General features: G+C 38.8%; 1 protein-coding gene across 1 annotated transcript in view; it reads right to left on the bottom strand.

Annotated features, from left to right (window-relative positions):
* Positions 1-17,210, bottom strand: part of SCAPER (S-phase cyclin A associated protein in the ER) — a 135,798-nt gene that overhangs the window by 87,198 nt on the left and 31,390 nt on the right. The window contains exons 10-20 of the mRNA XM_083870732.1: positions 16,866-17,084; positions 15,118-15,288; positions 14,568-14,643; positions 14,008-14,125; positions 13,570-13,681; positions 13,007-13,147; positions 10,511-10,666; positions 10,224-10,366; positions 6,723-6,804; positions 6,456-6,608; positions 5,234-5,341 (exon numbers count right to left, since the gene is read on the bottom strand). Of these exons, the coding sequence (XP_083726858.1) occupies positions 5,234-5,341; positions 6,456-6,608; positions 6,723-6,804; positions 10,224-10,366; positions 10,511-10,666; positions 13,007-13,147; positions 13,570-13,681; positions 14,008-14,125; positions 14,568-14,643; positions 15,118-15,288; positions 16,866-17,084 (1,479 nt within the window). The remainder of the gene's footprint in view (positions 1-5,233; positions 5,342-6,455; positions 6,609-6,722; positions 6,805-10,223; positions 10,367-10,510; positions 10,667-13,006; positions 13,148-13,569; positions 13,682-14,007; positions 14,126-14,567; positions 14,644-15,117; positions 15,289-16,865; positions 17,085-17,210) is intronic.

Here is a 17,210-nt window from a genome sequence, read left to right on the forward strand (position 1 = left end):
GGCTTGGAGCAGCCTGGGACAGTGGAAGGTGGTCCTGCCCATGGTGGGGGTGGCACTGGAGGAGCTCTAAGACCCCTTCCACCCCAAACCAGACTGATTCTATGAATACAGGTAGACATGTAACATACATATGAATGTTACAGAATAAAAAAGAGAACTATTAATTGTATATAATGATTTTTAAAAGCCACATACCCACAGGTATAATATAAACACCTCAAACTCCTCTAATAGATGAAACTAAAAATGTGACCATGCTTAGTATTATTATTTTCCATTTTGCTTAATCATATCTTTTAGACAGGCTACCCAGAGGAGTTCATAAAACTCTATTATTCATTTAAATACAAGAACTTGAAAACACTGATTCAGAAAGGAAAACAAAAGCATTCTTTCAATACTCCAAAGGCTAAAGCAGTAAAACAATAGTTTCATACAATTTAATTGCAGTGAAAATATAGTATATTCAAAAAAATAGTAATTAGCAAAATCCTAGCACCACCCTATGTCTAGATAAGAAAGCTCCTTGTTAATTCAGATGAAGAGCAGCAAGGGTAAAACATTAAACTATTCTCACATCTTTTTCCTCTCAGTAATTTCCTCTGCGTGAAATAATGGAAGTATCACACACCTCTAGGAAAACAGCTCAATTTCTTTCAGAAAAACAACTCTTCACTCCTAAAATCTAACAATCTTCTAGAACTTCCAGGAGCTCTGCCTGTGTGTAGTGCTGGCTGTAGAGCTCCCCTGGCTGGCACAGCAGAGGTACCAGCACAGCTCTGCTTTGGACTCCCAGCACACCCTGCCAGGGCTGTGCCTGTGTCCAGGGCAGCTGCCAGCACAGGAGGCACTCTGTAAATCACAGCTGGGCCAGGACAGGCTCCCACTGCAGCCCCAGCCAGCTGGGCAGCCACACTCCACAGGCAGCTTTAGTCACTGGCCAGCAGCTTTTTCTAAAGGAACGTGGGTGGGCTCAACCAACCAGGTCTGTATATAAATCCTCACATTTTAATGCTGTCAGTCTTCAGACAACAATCACCTCTCTGCTCCATCATGGGATTATGTTTTCATTTGATCTAAATACACCTCTTAGAAGTTCTCTGTTGGCTTTATATAATGACAATAGAATCAGTTTTCTCTCCTGATTAAAAAAGCGCACATTTTTCGCCTATGCAAACAACAGTTCATTAATATTCCTCCATCTTTCTTTGAAATACACAAAATTGTAGCATGCACCTTATATAAATTACCCAAACCCTGCCAAGCTATCTAATGCCTCTGGTTTTTAGAAGAGCTTTTCACTTATTAGAAACATTCATAGACCACATGGAATTACATGATTTATATTCTTAAAGTCCCTTTAAACCATGGCATTTAAAGGCCAGGAGATACAGAATGAGCTGGGACACTGGTTCAAAGGGAGCTCTTGGGTGTATTTCTACAAACAAGCCAGGAGAGACCAAAAAGGCAAAAACAAAAGGGAAAGGAGAAGGGCATAAAAGTGAATCTGTAGGACCTACAAGTGGAAGAAAATGTCTAGAAGGTCCTTGCAAAGAACTCCTCAGCCTAATGAAATCACCAGGTGTTGTCCTATGGCTTTTGCAGGCACCTTTTCAGTGAGGCCTTTGTGTCACACAGGCTTTTTAATTCAGCAAAGCAATTAGTCAGGACTACCAACATACTAATTGATGCCAGTGAAGTCAATGAAAGCAAATTGCTTGCACTGTTTACATCTTTTGCTGAACTAAAAGCAAGGTGGATGTTGAGAGAGGGGACAGGAAATCAATAGCACAGAAAAAGGCAGTGCAAAAGCAGACGAAGCTGAGAGTTTGATGGAAGCAGCCAGGCACTTAAGCAGAGAGATAATGCAGGCAGGACGCTCTTACTGCACTGGAGATAATGCTGAAATGATGTGGGGCAGTGGGAGCATTGAAAGGTTCAGAAATATACTGAAGATGACTTTTAGCCTGCTGCAGGTTTTACCACCTGAATGAATTAAGGTATCTATAAGAGTCTAGACAAAAGCAAAGTTACAAAGAAAGTAACCAACGTGAACAGAACTTAATTTGCTTTTACAGGATAACCACTGCTAGAAAACCAAGAGCTGTTTGCTGTAAGAGAAAGGCACAACTGTTTCAGCTGGAAACTAATAAATCCCCAAATGAAGAAAACCCAAAAGGCTGACGTGCAATGAAGCTGCCACACAATCTGAGAAAGAACCTCATGCTTTTTCATTTTTGTATCTTCATTCACAGCAAAACTATTTTCTTTGTGCATTTCACATCCACAAATGAATCCACCTCCTTGATGGTCTAATCCCAGCTGTCAGCTCCTGCACAAGACATGCTGGAATTAAGCTCAGTAAGCACTTAATGCCAAACCAGTGGGACATTGCTCCAACATGAAGTCTGCTTTACCTCTGAAAATGTCTCTAAAATTACAGAATTTATAGACACTACAGCAAAGAGAAAACCCCTAGAATACATCATATTCTTTTTATTTCTGGCAAGATCAGTTCCTACAATCCACCTGGCCCAGAGGAATCAGTGTCCGTGACCATTACAAAGTTTTTTAACTTTGTTTACAGTCAATCAACCACAAAAAATTCTTACTGTGTGAAGAGAAATTATATAATAATTTGCTTAAATCAGTTTCCAAAGTCTTGAGGAGATACCCAAATCTGAGCTACCAATATGGAGAAAGTTAAAGTATTTCAAATCCTGTGATTTCTCAAGTAATAGTAAAGAAATTCTATGGTCAGATTAGAATTTTATAAAAGCTTTCTTTCCAAGCAGCTGCCTAATATACTGAACAGGCTGAACACAAAATGAGTCAAAGATCAAGAGTAAGTTATCTGAGGTGTCGAGTGCATAAGGTTAAAGGTGAAATTTTATTAGGTCAAAGGTGATATAAATAAAATCTTTTATGTCAAAGAAGGGTCACAGACAAGATATATATAATCTTAAGACATCACAGATGACAAGTAATAACTTTAAGTAGCACAAGTATGTTCTCACTAGAGTTACCTTCACTGACTGAAAAACTGAAAATAGTGATAAATAAGTAACTATGACTATTACAAAGCATCCCTGGAATATGGGTTCACTTCTGTAATACTTTGGAATTTTTTTCTCAAGTATTTCAAAACTTGAGAAGTTACTGAATGGTTTAGGTGTGAGGTTGGTATTAATTATGATGCTGAATAAAGAGATACACAATGTAGACTGCTCTGGTTGGTAAAACTGCTTTCCTACTTAACACTGCCCAGATCTATAACAGTGTCTCAGTACTGCTCTTTGACAAAAAATAACAAGTAATAAAAAGCAGAGAAGGCTTCAGGCCTAGGAAATCTCAGGTTATGATAATACAGTTAATAATTTTATATTTGGACTAACTGAAATATAGCCATAAAGAATACATCAAACACCTAACAACAGAAGCATCCATACATTGCCAGTATGCCAAATGCTATGCAGCATCTTGGTTAAGGATATTGGAATCTGCTGTAGTATTTCTCAAGCTGTTCATTCAGTTAAAACTGCTCTCTCCTTTCTCTCCTTTCTCTCCTGCACTAAGCATTATTCAAGCAATACATACATTTAACCTTCATCTAGGTCTTACATTCTCATCAAAATGTTTTGCTGAGAAACCCTGGATTTAGGGACAAAAATCAGGACCTTTGTGCCCTCTAGTGGAACTTTTCTTTTAGCAGGTGGTTTGAAATGCAGCCGTCGGCACCTGATCCCATTCTCCAGAAACTGGAATTGTTCAGCAATCACAATAGATGTGGAGAACGTGTAATGCCCAGTCACAAGGAAATCCATCTCCTGTTTTCCTCCAGCTCCCTCTGAGCCAGCTGCCCAGGAAGAACCACACTGCAGTCACCAGCGGCCACGCAGGTACCAGTAGAGACCAGAGAGATCCAAGAAAATGTCAATCCATACTTGGGACTGCCCACAACAGGATAGATTCTGGGAAATCTCAGAGCTGGTATTTCCAGGCAAACAGGTGCACTAAGGAAATTTCTCACGTACATACCTAGGTAAGCCTGGCACCTAAAATCCAAATCCAAAACCAAACAACTCCCATTAACCACTGTCCAAGAGGAAAAAAGAAACTGAGTAAGCAGTTTATGTACTTTCATTACAGCTGTGAAGGGGCAGGAAAGGGCAACTCCACAAATATTTATTCTTCCAGACTACTGTGCCTCTCCAGTTATCTTTTTCTGCTTTTTCAGTGATAATCACCTCTGTGGATCTCAGTACTTCAGGGACGTAACTCTCTGAAGCTTTTTATACAGGAAAACATGTTACTACCAGATATAAGAAGCTGAAAACAAAGAGATTTCAGTAAATAAAAACAGTAAAAAATTTTGAAGGAAAGTGAAAAAATCAGAACCACTGGACAGTGGCATCTGAATCAGCTTGGCTGGGAACAGATTTCCAAACACAACTAAGTTTAGTCTGAATCAGTGGTGAAGACCTGGCTTGCACAGTATTTCCTCCTAACACCTGACAGATATAATACAGGGGCATTCACAAATTTTTTGGATGTGGCAGAACCCAAATTCTCATAGAAAAGGCCTTGACTTAATACTGCAGTTGAATTCTGGCAGCAGCAACAAAAAGTTAAACGAGACAACTATGCAGATGACTTTTCTACAAAAGAGTAGCCTCTTGCTATAGCAAAAAATGTCCTCAAGACTTCCTCTAAATCACCTTAAATGCCAACTCCTCTAAAGAAGCTACTGAAAAACTATTTTTCTTCTTAGCAATATTAATACTTCCAAACCATTTCAAATCTTACGTTTTGAAGTAATTTAGCACTACAGTTTTCAGCATTATGGAACGTGATGTACAGGACAGTACATCTGCTCACCTAAAAGACGACTAAAGGATTTTAAGCAACAAGAAGGAACAAAGAAAATAGCAGGATGGTGACAACTGTAATGTATAAGATTTTTAGGATGAAAAGATAAACGTAGTGACATGAAAAATGCCTTTGATTAACAGAAAAACAATTAGTCACATTTTATAAAGAATCAACTTCAAATGGCAATTGCCTGCAGTATGTAAATGCACTGTTGCTTTCACTGCTTTTCACTGGTAGCCTGCTATGACTCCCATGCTAACAGAAACAGTCTTGTTCAACTCCTTATTCAAGACTTTCATAGGCTATTCAGCTGAATGAGATTTAAACCAGAAGTAATATAGAAAAATAGTACAAAACTTACCACTTCTTCATCTGAAAGCTCTCGTCCTTGGATACTACTGTTTTCTCTCACAGCTTGTTGGTGTTTTTTCCCTTTAATGTGGCTGAAAAGATACACTTCTGATGAAATCTGTAATGACAATAACTTAATAGTTATTTTTCCTTTGCAAATTCCATAATGTGTAAATAACAGTATTTTAAATGTAATACAAAAAATGCCAATTTGCCAGGGGTATGTTCAGAAATTCAAGCAGAGTACTTTGCTCCTCAACCTAATTTACATAAACATCTTTTATGCAGGACTTAACAGTAAATTAGCATGACTTGCTAGCCAGCAGTGTAAGAATAGATTAAAAAATATGTTAGGCTCTCCTCTCATTTCCACTTTAATCTAATCCCTTATACTGGAGTTTCATTCTGAAATGCATGATCAGTGAGTACGCAAGACTCCAGCCTGCTGAGCCTGAGTTTCTGTTCCAGCACTGCCTGAGGTGATCCCATGCAATCTTGCTTAATGCAGCAATTAAAGAGAAATAATGCTCAGTGGCATATAAGGCTCCAGTAATGCACAGTCTCTGCAAAGGAGTGAAAGCAGTTATCAATAAGAGATCTCTCAGCTATGGCCCAGTGGCTGTGTGGCTTCTCTCCCCCACCATTCCTGGGACAGGCAGGGCAGGCACAGGCAGAGAGCCCCTGCTGAGGTTGGGACGCTGCCAAGCAATGTCCTTGGCTTCCAACAGCAACTGAAAAATCAGACACCAAAGGAAGAGAGGAGACAAAGAGAACACTCCTTTTCCTGTCCAACACTTATAAGTGTCCAACCAAACTCATTTTGAGAACTTCTTGAGCTTGATGTGGTTTCTCTGTGAATTTTGGTCCAACAACACTTAGCCAACCAGCCCCTGAACTCACAGTAAACTCAAATATCCACAGAATCTTACAAAAAGGTGTTCCCAGCTCAGCTGCCTGCTATGAAAAGGACCACACTCTTTACTTTGCCTTAAATCTATCTTCTAACTACCTTCTTCCATCTCATGATCCTGAGTTCTTGTTTCTTTCAGCAGAGACAGCCAATAACTGTGCACTGCGCAGTCTGCATTCTACCCACAACTCTACAGCTCTTTTAAACCTTCCCAAACCCACCTGATTTATGGGCAGAAGAATTAGATGCACTTTTTACAAAAGTAGCTTCATGGCTTGGGTTGGTCTTGTAATTCCAGCAGCATTCCCCCTGCCCAACTCACCATGACATTGCACAACGAGCACTGCTTCTTTCGCTCATAGGGTGTGAGCTTTGGTGCATAGTCAGTGTTAGCATGTCTTCCACTACTGAGTTCAGCTGCTTTCTCCTTTCTCTGTTCTATTTGCTCCATGTGCCTTCTAATACTTTCATCGTGCTGAATGGAAAATAAACAAGGCAAGGAAGAGAAACCACATTGAATGACAGCAAATGGAATTGAACTGTGCAAAGAAATACTGACGTATTTTTCAACTAATGTACCCTTTTATACCTTCAGTTGAATCTTCTTCTGCAGTTCTTCCATGGCTTCTTGTTGAGCTGCAGTAAGAGCTGCCAACCTCTCTTCTCGATCTCTAAGCAAAAGATAATAAGTATAGGGAGAATTTGTATCAATGTAAAGCAGGAATAATAGGGACACATTTATGTTTGGAATGCAGAACAAGAAAACCCAAAAATGAAGTTGAAGATGGCTCAACAGAAAAGAAAAACAACAAGAAGCAACTTAGGTACCAGAGAATGCTGATGTTTTCACTTGAATGACTTGACAAAGACAGACACTTGAACCTTTGTAGCAGAACCTGGATCACATCTCAGTCCCAAGATGCCACAAAGGTGAATGTGAAACTCTGTCACCACCTGCATTCCTCAACAAAGGGTGGCAGTCAGTGAACCAAAGGGGAGGAGCAGATGACAAATCAAAAAAGCCCCTTGCAGCACTGAGGGCAGTGCTTTATAAAATGTTCATTAGCACAAATTTAAATAATGAAACTTCCAGATAAACCTTCTCTGACCAACAGCACCACTGTGTTGAAGAGATTTAGATTTTTTTTCCAAGAAAAGAATAAGGGATGTAACTTGACTTGTAACCATGACCAGTAAGCAGAAAACCAGGTAAGCAGGTAATAGTTTCATCAAGAACAACTTCCTAATGATCAGTAAGCCAAGGGAGCAATTAAATCCTAAATGGGAAGAAAGTCAGCTACTCATGCTGTTTATACGTAAAAAATTTGTACAGTGTGATGGAAGAGAAGCCTGGCAGCTCTAAAATGCCAAAGACATAATGAAGGCATAAAACTGAGCTAGGAAGGAGTCAATCAAAGGCCATCTTTTCAAAAAGCATTCCGAAATTAAAGGAATCTGAGTGACAAAACAAGACAGCCTGACATAAGGACTATTACCCAAACTGCAATGGATTGTGTCATATATGGTTTTCTGTTTGTCTGGGTTTTTAAAGAGAAATCCAATAGAAAAAACCAAAATCAGCTCTATAAACGTAGAAGGCTCAGAAAAAGTAACATTTTTAAAACAAAAAGCCACAGAAAATATAAAAGTGGTTAGGAAAGAAGACAGCAGAGGAAGTAAATCAAATGATAAACACTAAAAATTGTTCTTTCAGAAAGAAAAGGTGAACTCTTCCAATTGCTGGAGGCACAGGAGGAGTGAGGAGGAGATTATGGATGAGAAGCATTAGGTAGTTTGTGTGTTATCGTCCATGAGGTACAGAAAGAAAAACTTAACTACAAGCTCATTTTAGCTGTGTCTTTCAGTCTGCACTTTTACATATTTGTTTAATGCTACAAACTACAGGAGATTATTACCATTTCATACTTTGGGTTAATAATGTTTTGTCTTTGAAAAAATTCCCAAGTTTCCATTTATAGAGCATCAATACAACTCCCACGCAAGCCCTTCTGAAAAGCATTACTTTTCCATAGTTAGGGCACTTTGTACAGTTTTATGATTTCTATTGACAAGAACATTTTCTGTATTACGGATTTCAACTCTCTGGAATATAAAATACTTTGAAATTACAACTAAAACTTTACTGGAAGCAAGTTAAGGGCAGAGGGGGTTTTTAAAGTCAGTTTTAAGTACACTATTCCATTCATACAGATGTTTTAATCACCAACAGATGCACACAGTAAAGCTTATACTGAAAAAACTTTAAGCAGATACTGCAAAAATTGCTCATTCCCACCAGTACTTAATCTTCAGGATACAAGCCAAATCCTAACAGCAGGAAAAAACCCAACAAAACACCAAGTGATACCCCCGAGGCTCCACCAAAACACATTGCAATCCAGGATGGAAGGGACAGGACAGCCAGATTCCTGTCAAGCTCATCCCTCCCTGCACCTCAAACCCAGGGCACTGAGTCCTCCCCTCACTCTGCTTTGTTAGAGAAACCTCAAAACAGTTACTAGCGAGATTTAATGACTCTGACATAACAGAATCTTCACATTGTAAGGCACCACACACATTCTTTCCTACTCTTTCCCAAAATTATATATTAAAAGAAAAAGGAAAAGGAAAAGAAAAAATCTCTCATGTAATCAACATCTGGCAAAGAAAAGAAAAACAAGCGCAAACACAGTACTGCAATATCAAGTACACAAAGGGTTTGAAAACTGAATGTTACAGCAACAAACACAGAGGAGATTTGCTGACACACAACAGGAACAGAAGACAAATGGAAACTGCTTCTCCTCACAAGTAATAAGGAAATGAACAGGGTACAACAAAGGGGCTGACTAAACTCAAAAAGCAAGGAGATATGCTTGGAGATTTTCCACAGGATCTAACAGTAGATGGCCTTAGAAGACAAACATCTCAGTAGGGCAATTATCAGTCATTCGATTACTTTGAGGGTTTCCTCAGATTTCAGAAAAATGTAAATGCCTTACACATGCGGGGTCTGTCTTCCCAAAAGAGCATAACCAAATTTTCTATTAGTCCTAATCTTCCTCAAGTATTTGCAAACGAGAATGAGACACTGAAGGATCCCTTCAAACTCACTCTCATTGTGATTTGGCTCAATACAAAGGTCCATAAAGCCATAGCAAAGGCTACAGATCCTGCCCAGAATTCATTACACATCTAATGGAAAGCTGAATCTCTTTATGATGCCACTCAGGACTTCAGAATATGAAGGGTGATCAATACATTTCTGAATATTTTACTTGGGGAAAAAAATCCTCTTCATGACAATTTTCATTACTGAACACCCATCACAGAAAAACCTCAAACTTTTACCAAGGTTTTAAGGAATGCTTATGGCAGGGGAACTGCAGGAAAAGAGGGAGAAATAGCAGGTGAATACAAAGAGAAGTTGATAAATTAAACAAGCAGAATGTATCAAGACTGCATCAGATTGGAAAGTAAACCTGTGTCATATACCAGTATTCATTCTCTCTGCACCTAATGTTTGGCTCCGGAGGAAGAGAGATAAGAGTCCATGTGAAGTCCCCTTTATGAACTTTTAATTATGGACAAAACTATAAACCAAGTAGTTCAAAAGCAGCAGAATTAATGAAGCCTGATGTCCTGGCTGTGTACATCACAAATATAATCTTCAGTGTCTACAACAACGTGAAATCAAATTTATGCCAGTAAGTCCAAAAGTTTCTGGAGAGTGGAGGAAATGGAGAACATGGGTATATTATTCTTGTTTCCGTTGAAAACGAAGGTGAACTATGAAAAAGGCAAATTATTACAAGGCCTTGTTAGCAATAAAACGAAGACGAAAATAATAAAATAACTCCTTACAAACTACATTGTGCATCCATGTATGTAAGAAATACAAAAATGTACTACAGAATTTATGACGACTCACCTGATATCTTCTTTCAAGCCATTCATAAGGAATCCTTGTTAATGCTACTTTTTAAAATCCTAAGCCTGACAAGCCAGGAAGTACTGCTGTTATAGAGAAGGTGCAGTTTGCTGGGGAAGGTAACGGTGAAGGGAACCAAAGAAATGACTGCAAAGTTACCTGGCCCTCTCCCGTGCTGCATCTTCTCGTGCTTTTTCCTTCTCTTGCCTCTGCTGTTCAATCCGTGCTTCCTGCTCCTTCCTCTTCATCAGCAGCTCCTCCACCCGGGCCTGCCGCTCCGCTTCCAGGGCTCTCTTGCGCTCCTACCCAGGGAAAAGCAAACTCTTACTGCTCTTTTAGGCATGAAATACACAGGAATTAGGAGAAACTGCATTTTAGTGTCTGCAGAGCCAAAATGAAACACAAATCTGTATTTCATTGTGCCCCTGCAGGCAGAGCCATCGTACCTGAACTGCCTCGTCCCGCGCCTGTTTCTCCTCCTGCCTTCGCTGACGCTCCTCCTGCAGCTCATTCAAGCGCTGCTCGTACTCCTTGAGTTTGTTCAGCACATCGTGGCGCTTGTTCTGAGCTTCCAAGGTGTTTATAAAAGCAATTTCATTGACCTGAAAACAATCAGAAAGGGTAAGAACAGACCCAAGAAGTAGGTTTCATCTTAGGGAATTTCATCCATTTCTTAATTATCCACTTGATAATTAAACTGGTGGGGCATTTCTCCTGATGGGTTGGAAAACCACCAAGTTGAGAAGAAGTCTTCAGGTTTTGTAATGGTTTTTGTTTCATTTTATTTGTTTTAAACAAGACAGCCCATGGAATATAAAAAGAAAATCTGAATTGTATCAGAGAAACAAGAAATTTTGGGTAAAATACAGAAAAAATCTCTCAATTCTATCAGCATTGAGACTTCATCAGTCCATTCTCTCAGCCACAACATGTGTAATGTTAAAATCCAGATGGATGAATGAGTAAAATACACAAGTGCTAGCAGAATCCAACAGGGCTTTTGAGCTAACTTTAAATACGTGTGTACATACTGACCAAAAAAGTGAAAGTATACATAGTATGAATAAGAAAAAAAACAAACAAGCTCATGTTCTAATATTTCTCATCCATATAGCCTGTTTCATGAACATGTATTATCTTTTTCAATGACAGGAGAGTGCAAAAAAACCAAAAAAATAGTAAGAAAAGGTTAGGTTAAAAGAACTTTAACGTGTACACTAAAAATAAAACAGGTGAAGAGAACACATACGGAAAGACAAAAACAGATCATGAAAAAGGGTGGCAGGATCATGTTTGTAACTTTGTTTACTGACTAGAATCCATTTACACAATGGATTTTACAGGTCAGTAAACAGCAAGCAATGGGAATTTAGATAACCAACTGGGCAGCAACAGTTACCATGGTCTGCAGCTATCCTACCCATCAGCTATTTCTCTAAAGCCTTCTGGCCCAATTAACCTTGATTTCCAGAACATATGAACCTCATGAGGCAGCAGATCCCACACACTTAAAGACACAATATTTGAAACATCTGCTTATCTGGGGAACTATGGCAAGTGTGATTTAGTTAATATAATTACAGAAGTCACACTGATGTAATGGAATAGTAATCAATGTATGGGAGACTGAACTAGGTAGCCTAGAAATCCTTTTAATCCAAGAGAAACAGCAACTAAGTAAAAAAGTGCAATCAGTTTTCTTGTGCTTATCTTGAAACACAAATGAACAGCTGCCTCAATCACAACTGGGATACATGCTCATCATATAATGAAACAGTTTTGAGGAGATACATGTATCTTCACTTGGGAAAAACAGCCTCTAAGAGAAAATTCTTCATTTATTTTATGCTGGTTTTGGCTGGGATAGAGTTAACTCTCATTGTAGTAGCTAGTATGGGACGATGTTTAGGATTTGTGCCGGAAACTATGCTGACAGCACAGGGATGTTTTAGTTGCTGTTGAGCAGTGCTTGCACAGCAACAAGGCCAAGGGACCAAAGGGATATTTAAGACCACAGGACATCATGTGCAGTAATGAAACTGGGGGGAGGTTGGTGTGGGACCACTGGCAATTGTTTCCTTTTGCATCACCTGTTCTTCTTTATCATTTACCTCTCTTTGTTATTTTCCTTTTTCTTAGAACTGATTTTTCCCCATCCAGTTATTAAACTGTTTCTGTATCAACCTATGAAATTTCTTACCTTTACACTTCTGATTCTCTCCCCCATCCCACAGGACAGAAGGCAGAATAAGTGTGTGGTTTTGTGGTGCTTAGTTGCTGGCTGGGGTTAAACTATTAAAAATTTTATCCAAGTAGTATAAATGAAGCAAACCAAAAAACATCTATCTAGTGATTGCCTTATGGAATTATGTGTTAAGTCAGAAGAGCACTAAACTCATGTAATTTAGAGTAACTGCCACATGCTAACTGCAGGTCTCTGTCTATTCCCAGCTGCTCAGCAACATCAGTGGTACAAAACACAGCAACACAATCATAGTTTAAAGACACAGTATGCTGCATCTGGAATGGCTTTTTAATAAAGGAGAAGGAAAATGAGCTCCCCCTCAAGAAGGAGAAGAAAAATGCTGGAAAAGCAGAGAATGGACCATCAGATGTTCTAGTCCTTCCAGGAGGACTAGGTATCACCAAAAATGCTGCCACACTGTGAGGAACAAAAGCAGCAAGATAACAATCAGCTCTTAATTTCAACCCATCTCTTCTTCCACACCAACCCACCACAATGTCTAATAACAGCTAATTAATTTTAAGTCACAGTAGAAAAAATACACCATTTAGACATCAGTATTTATCTGCTTCATGGCTCATATATGTTTGTATTTAACCTGCACTGTCCTTCACAAACTACTCAGGAGTACTCTGAGATACAACATATATAAAAAGCATAGCTATTAAATAGTTCCTTTGAAAGCAAAGTCACTTACCTTGGCTTCTTCCTCTTGTGCTTTTTTCACAATTGCTTGTAGCTGCACTTCACGTTTGAATTCTGCATGGAGTAACTTCTCCTCCATCATCCTGCGCCTTTGATCTAACAATTCTTCTTTCCATTTTCTCACATCTTTCTCCTACACACAAGGAGTCAATTCATTACTAACACAGCATCTAACAATATGGCCTGAATTTTTCTCAGTATTTTCTAATACCTGAAGCCTTTTTCACAGTAACAAAATATCTTCACGCCCTACACAAAGCCTGCCTTAAGTTTAACTTGAAGGACACTGCTCCAGTTTGTTGAGTTTTACAATTTCTGTTGGATGTATGCAACACATTTCTACTTCCCTGAATCTGAGATCTTAAAACAGTTAAGAAGTTCATGATTTGAAATAATGCTTTCTTTAATTGCTGTGATGTACGAGTCAGCTGTGAAAACTACTCAGATGACAACTTCATTTCACCACTAGTTTGAACATCTAATACACCTACCATGTGGAAAAAAATGCTTTTCTGAAAAGCTGCAGAGCAGCCCTTTATATCACAGAAAGCTTACCCTCTCCATTAATTTCTGAAGCTTCAGTGTCTTTTCTTCACGTAACTTTTCTCTCAGCTGTTGAGCTTTCATTTGTTTCTCCTCATGCTTCTTTTTGGATTCTGCTATTGTTCTTTTAATAAAAACCAAAGTAGAACAAAAGTGAGTTAGACAATATTAACTGACAGTGTAGCAAACATTTCTATTCCATTTCACTAAGAGACAACAAATAGGCCACTGGAGGGCAATTATTTCCTGTAAATGTGAATATTTTTCTTCTAGACTACTGTATTTGGTCCACAATGTAGCACGAGCCTACTCATGGAAAAATATAGAGATTTCTGTAGCACTTTCCACCCTGAGACTTAAACAGAGTAGATTTATGCTGAGTTTCCAGCAGCCATGATAGCTGACAGCTTGTTTTCCCTGGCTGCCCCAGGCAGGAAACAACTGCAGCACCTTTTGCGAGAGGGTGACGAGAGTTTCTCGTGCATGTGGATGCCGTGGCCGGGGGGACGTGCGGGCTCCTCCTCCACTCTGTCTCCCCACGAGTTGCTCTGGCGCCATGACTCACGAGCTGTACAGATAAAAACAAAGGTGGGGATAATCTGAACACACTTTTCCACAGGAAATGCCATTAATAAGGATTAGTTTCTCTATTTCTCTCCCAGATGGGTTTCCTTGGGCCTAGGTGCAAATACAGACTGAAGCATCTTTAATACCTGTCCTTTTTAAATGCAATTTTATCACACCTTTTAGATGTTAATATAAAACTGGATTAAAACCTGTAAAAATCTAACAGAGACATGCAGAAAGAGAACTGAAGAACAAAGAGACAAAGAGACACAGACAGTTTGAACACAAAGTCTACCTCTCCTCAGGAAACAACAGAGAAAATAACGTAACTTGCAATGTGTTGGGCAAAGTTCTGAGACCTTAACTGGTCAAGAATAAAATGGGAATTTTTCTAAAATTTTGCTGTCATTTCTATGTAAGCACATTAATATATCAAAGTTTACCTTCATAATCTGCCAGAACATCATTCCAGTCCATAGACAAACCACAGAAGGATATGCTTCCATTGCCCATATTAGCCTGAAATTTAATATGAACCAGATAGTAAAAACATAAACCTTAACTCAGGTCCACACACACATTAAACAGTGCCAACTCAGCAATACTGAGCAATGCTTCTAGAAACAAAACAGAACTGGCCACCCCAAAGGTAGATGCTGCTCCTGCTCTGACAGTAAAAACTAAGACTTCTGCTTCACCTACTCTTCCACAGTAGCAATGAACGTAACAAGTCCCAGCTGCTCCTGTTTTGCACCCAGAAATAGGCAGCAGGACACTGGCTGCAAGCCCTGAGGGCTCTGTACCACTCAGCAGCACTGTGCTGCTGTGTTCAGTAATAGTAAATATCCCTTATGGGATAATTATTACATGGCACTATTTCACATGTCAAACAGGTTACATCAACACCAAAACAAATACTAACAAATTCTGTATTCATTCTCCACTGACAACAAAGCTCAAATCTGGGTACCGTAAAATGAACTAGACACTCACAGAAAAGTCACTGTCATTGTCAGTCTCGATGTTAATGTCATTATTTTCCTCTGCTTCAATCTCTCTGGTTAACTGCTCCTCCTCTGCAATAGCACTGGCAATGGCTTCTTCATTTGCCTTCTCCAGCCGATCTGCTAACTCTTCTTTCTTAGCAAGGACTTCTGCCATGGACTGGAGGAAACATGATACCAGAAAAAACCCTAAATAAGTAGCAGGCACAAAAAGGACGATTCCACATAGTTAACATGAATTATATGATATTTTGTTCAACTTCTCTTTATAGTTTTTTACTGATGTATTTTGTGAAGATAGCTGAAAATATAAACACTAAAAGTGCTGGCAACTATTAACTCATTTAATAACTACATGAAACATTTATGAAATTAATTATTCACATAATTCAAAAATTTTTTCCACAAACATTGTCATTAAAAGCACAGAGACAGCTCTCCAGTAATTACTGTTTTAAATACTTACTCTTAAGGACTAAGCAAGGCATACTCTGAGACATGAGGGCATGCCATGCTGTTACCTCTACAAAAGGAACCACACCCCAAAGTATTATTGAAAGATGGAAATTATCTGCATGAACTGTATCTGGAAACTTTACCATAGTTAATACAATGGAATCTCAGGCTGTACTTGTTTTTCAACATGAATGACAAGAGAGTGGAGCAAAAATGTAATCCTGGATATGGTGATTGTCTTTTCTTTCTCCAGAGTCCAGCATTAACCACTTCCACTCCAGTACCAAAGCATGTACCACAATACACAAACAGGTGTTTAAAGCAGTCTGATCTGGAGGAGTAAAATGCTTCCAAAACACAGATCTCACCAACCTGGAAGCATCCTGAACTGTTCAAAACTGAGCATCTGAAACAATGTTAGTGGGTGAGATGCTTGAAATCTGCTCTAAAAGCAAACAGATATTTGGCTTGGAAGTTGTCTAGCAGGACTCCAGTTTGCAAAAGTTAAAGGGAAAGTGATTTACAGGAAAACTTCTGCAAATCAGAATTTTAATTTAACTTCTGACAAAACAAAACCAAACAAAAGACAAAACCAAAAGAAACACAAACCCCTAAAAACTCAAAACAAATATGAAAATGTAACATTACTGCAACTCTCCACTCAGAGAATCCCAGTGAAGCACACACCCTGAGACCTGCAGAATTCTCCACACAGGAAAGGACACTTCTTTGGAAAGACAGATAAAATCAGAAAACTGACTTCACTTTTTTTGCTTTAATTTTTTTTTTGCTTAATTTTTCCTCCAAATTGCTTGTTGTAAAGGAAGACCCAGCAGAGCAGCACAGCGAGTCTTAAAAGAGAGGCCTGACTTTGTTTCTAACAGAATTTTGATATCCCATGTGCTTCCAGTTTGAATGATGAGTGAAACTGAAACAAGACTTTAATGAGACTGTGACTTAAAATGACTGCTAGTGGAAGGAAATGACAAATTAGCACAAGCATTATTAAAAGTAATGAGAACACAGATCTCTTTATTTCAAAGAACACATTTGTATCTTTCTAGTTTAATATCTGAAACTTTACCAGAATTAAATACTATAACAAAAAGTATCTGTGCAACAATTTATTTTTTCTACAGTAAATTCCTCATAGATTTTTCTACAGCTTTTACATAAGGCTAACAGTAAACACTGTGCAACACACACCAAGAAAATTAAGGCTTAGATTTATTATCCACTCACAAATCTTAAAAGATTTCTTACCAATCTGGCAGCACTCACATTTGAAATATCTGAGGGATCCATTTCAGTTTCAGGTTTAGCTTTTTCTGTTTGATACCAGTCTGTAGTGTCAGTGCTCTGGGAGGAGGTTTCATTCATCTGCAGAGTTTTTGAACTGCAGTCATTACTGGTGAGAACTGGAGGCATCTCAGGGGCTGTTTCTAAGGAATCCCCTTGCAATGCTGTTCCAGGGCTCCCATTAACTTCTGAGGCTGTGAACTAACAAGAGGCATTTGCAAAATCAACAAAATGGAAGATACTGATTTTTAAAGTCAGAGTCAAATTTTAAGGAAATACCTGGCAAGAACAGCGAGTGAGGCAAATAACTTCACTCATTTCAGGTGC

Source organism: Zosterops lateralis (genome assembly GCF_965231275.1).
Source record: "Zosterops lateralis genome assembly, chromosome: 13".
Lineage (NCBI taxonomy): Eukaryota > Metazoa > Chordata > Aves > Passeriformes > Zosteropidae > Zosterops > Zosterops lateralis.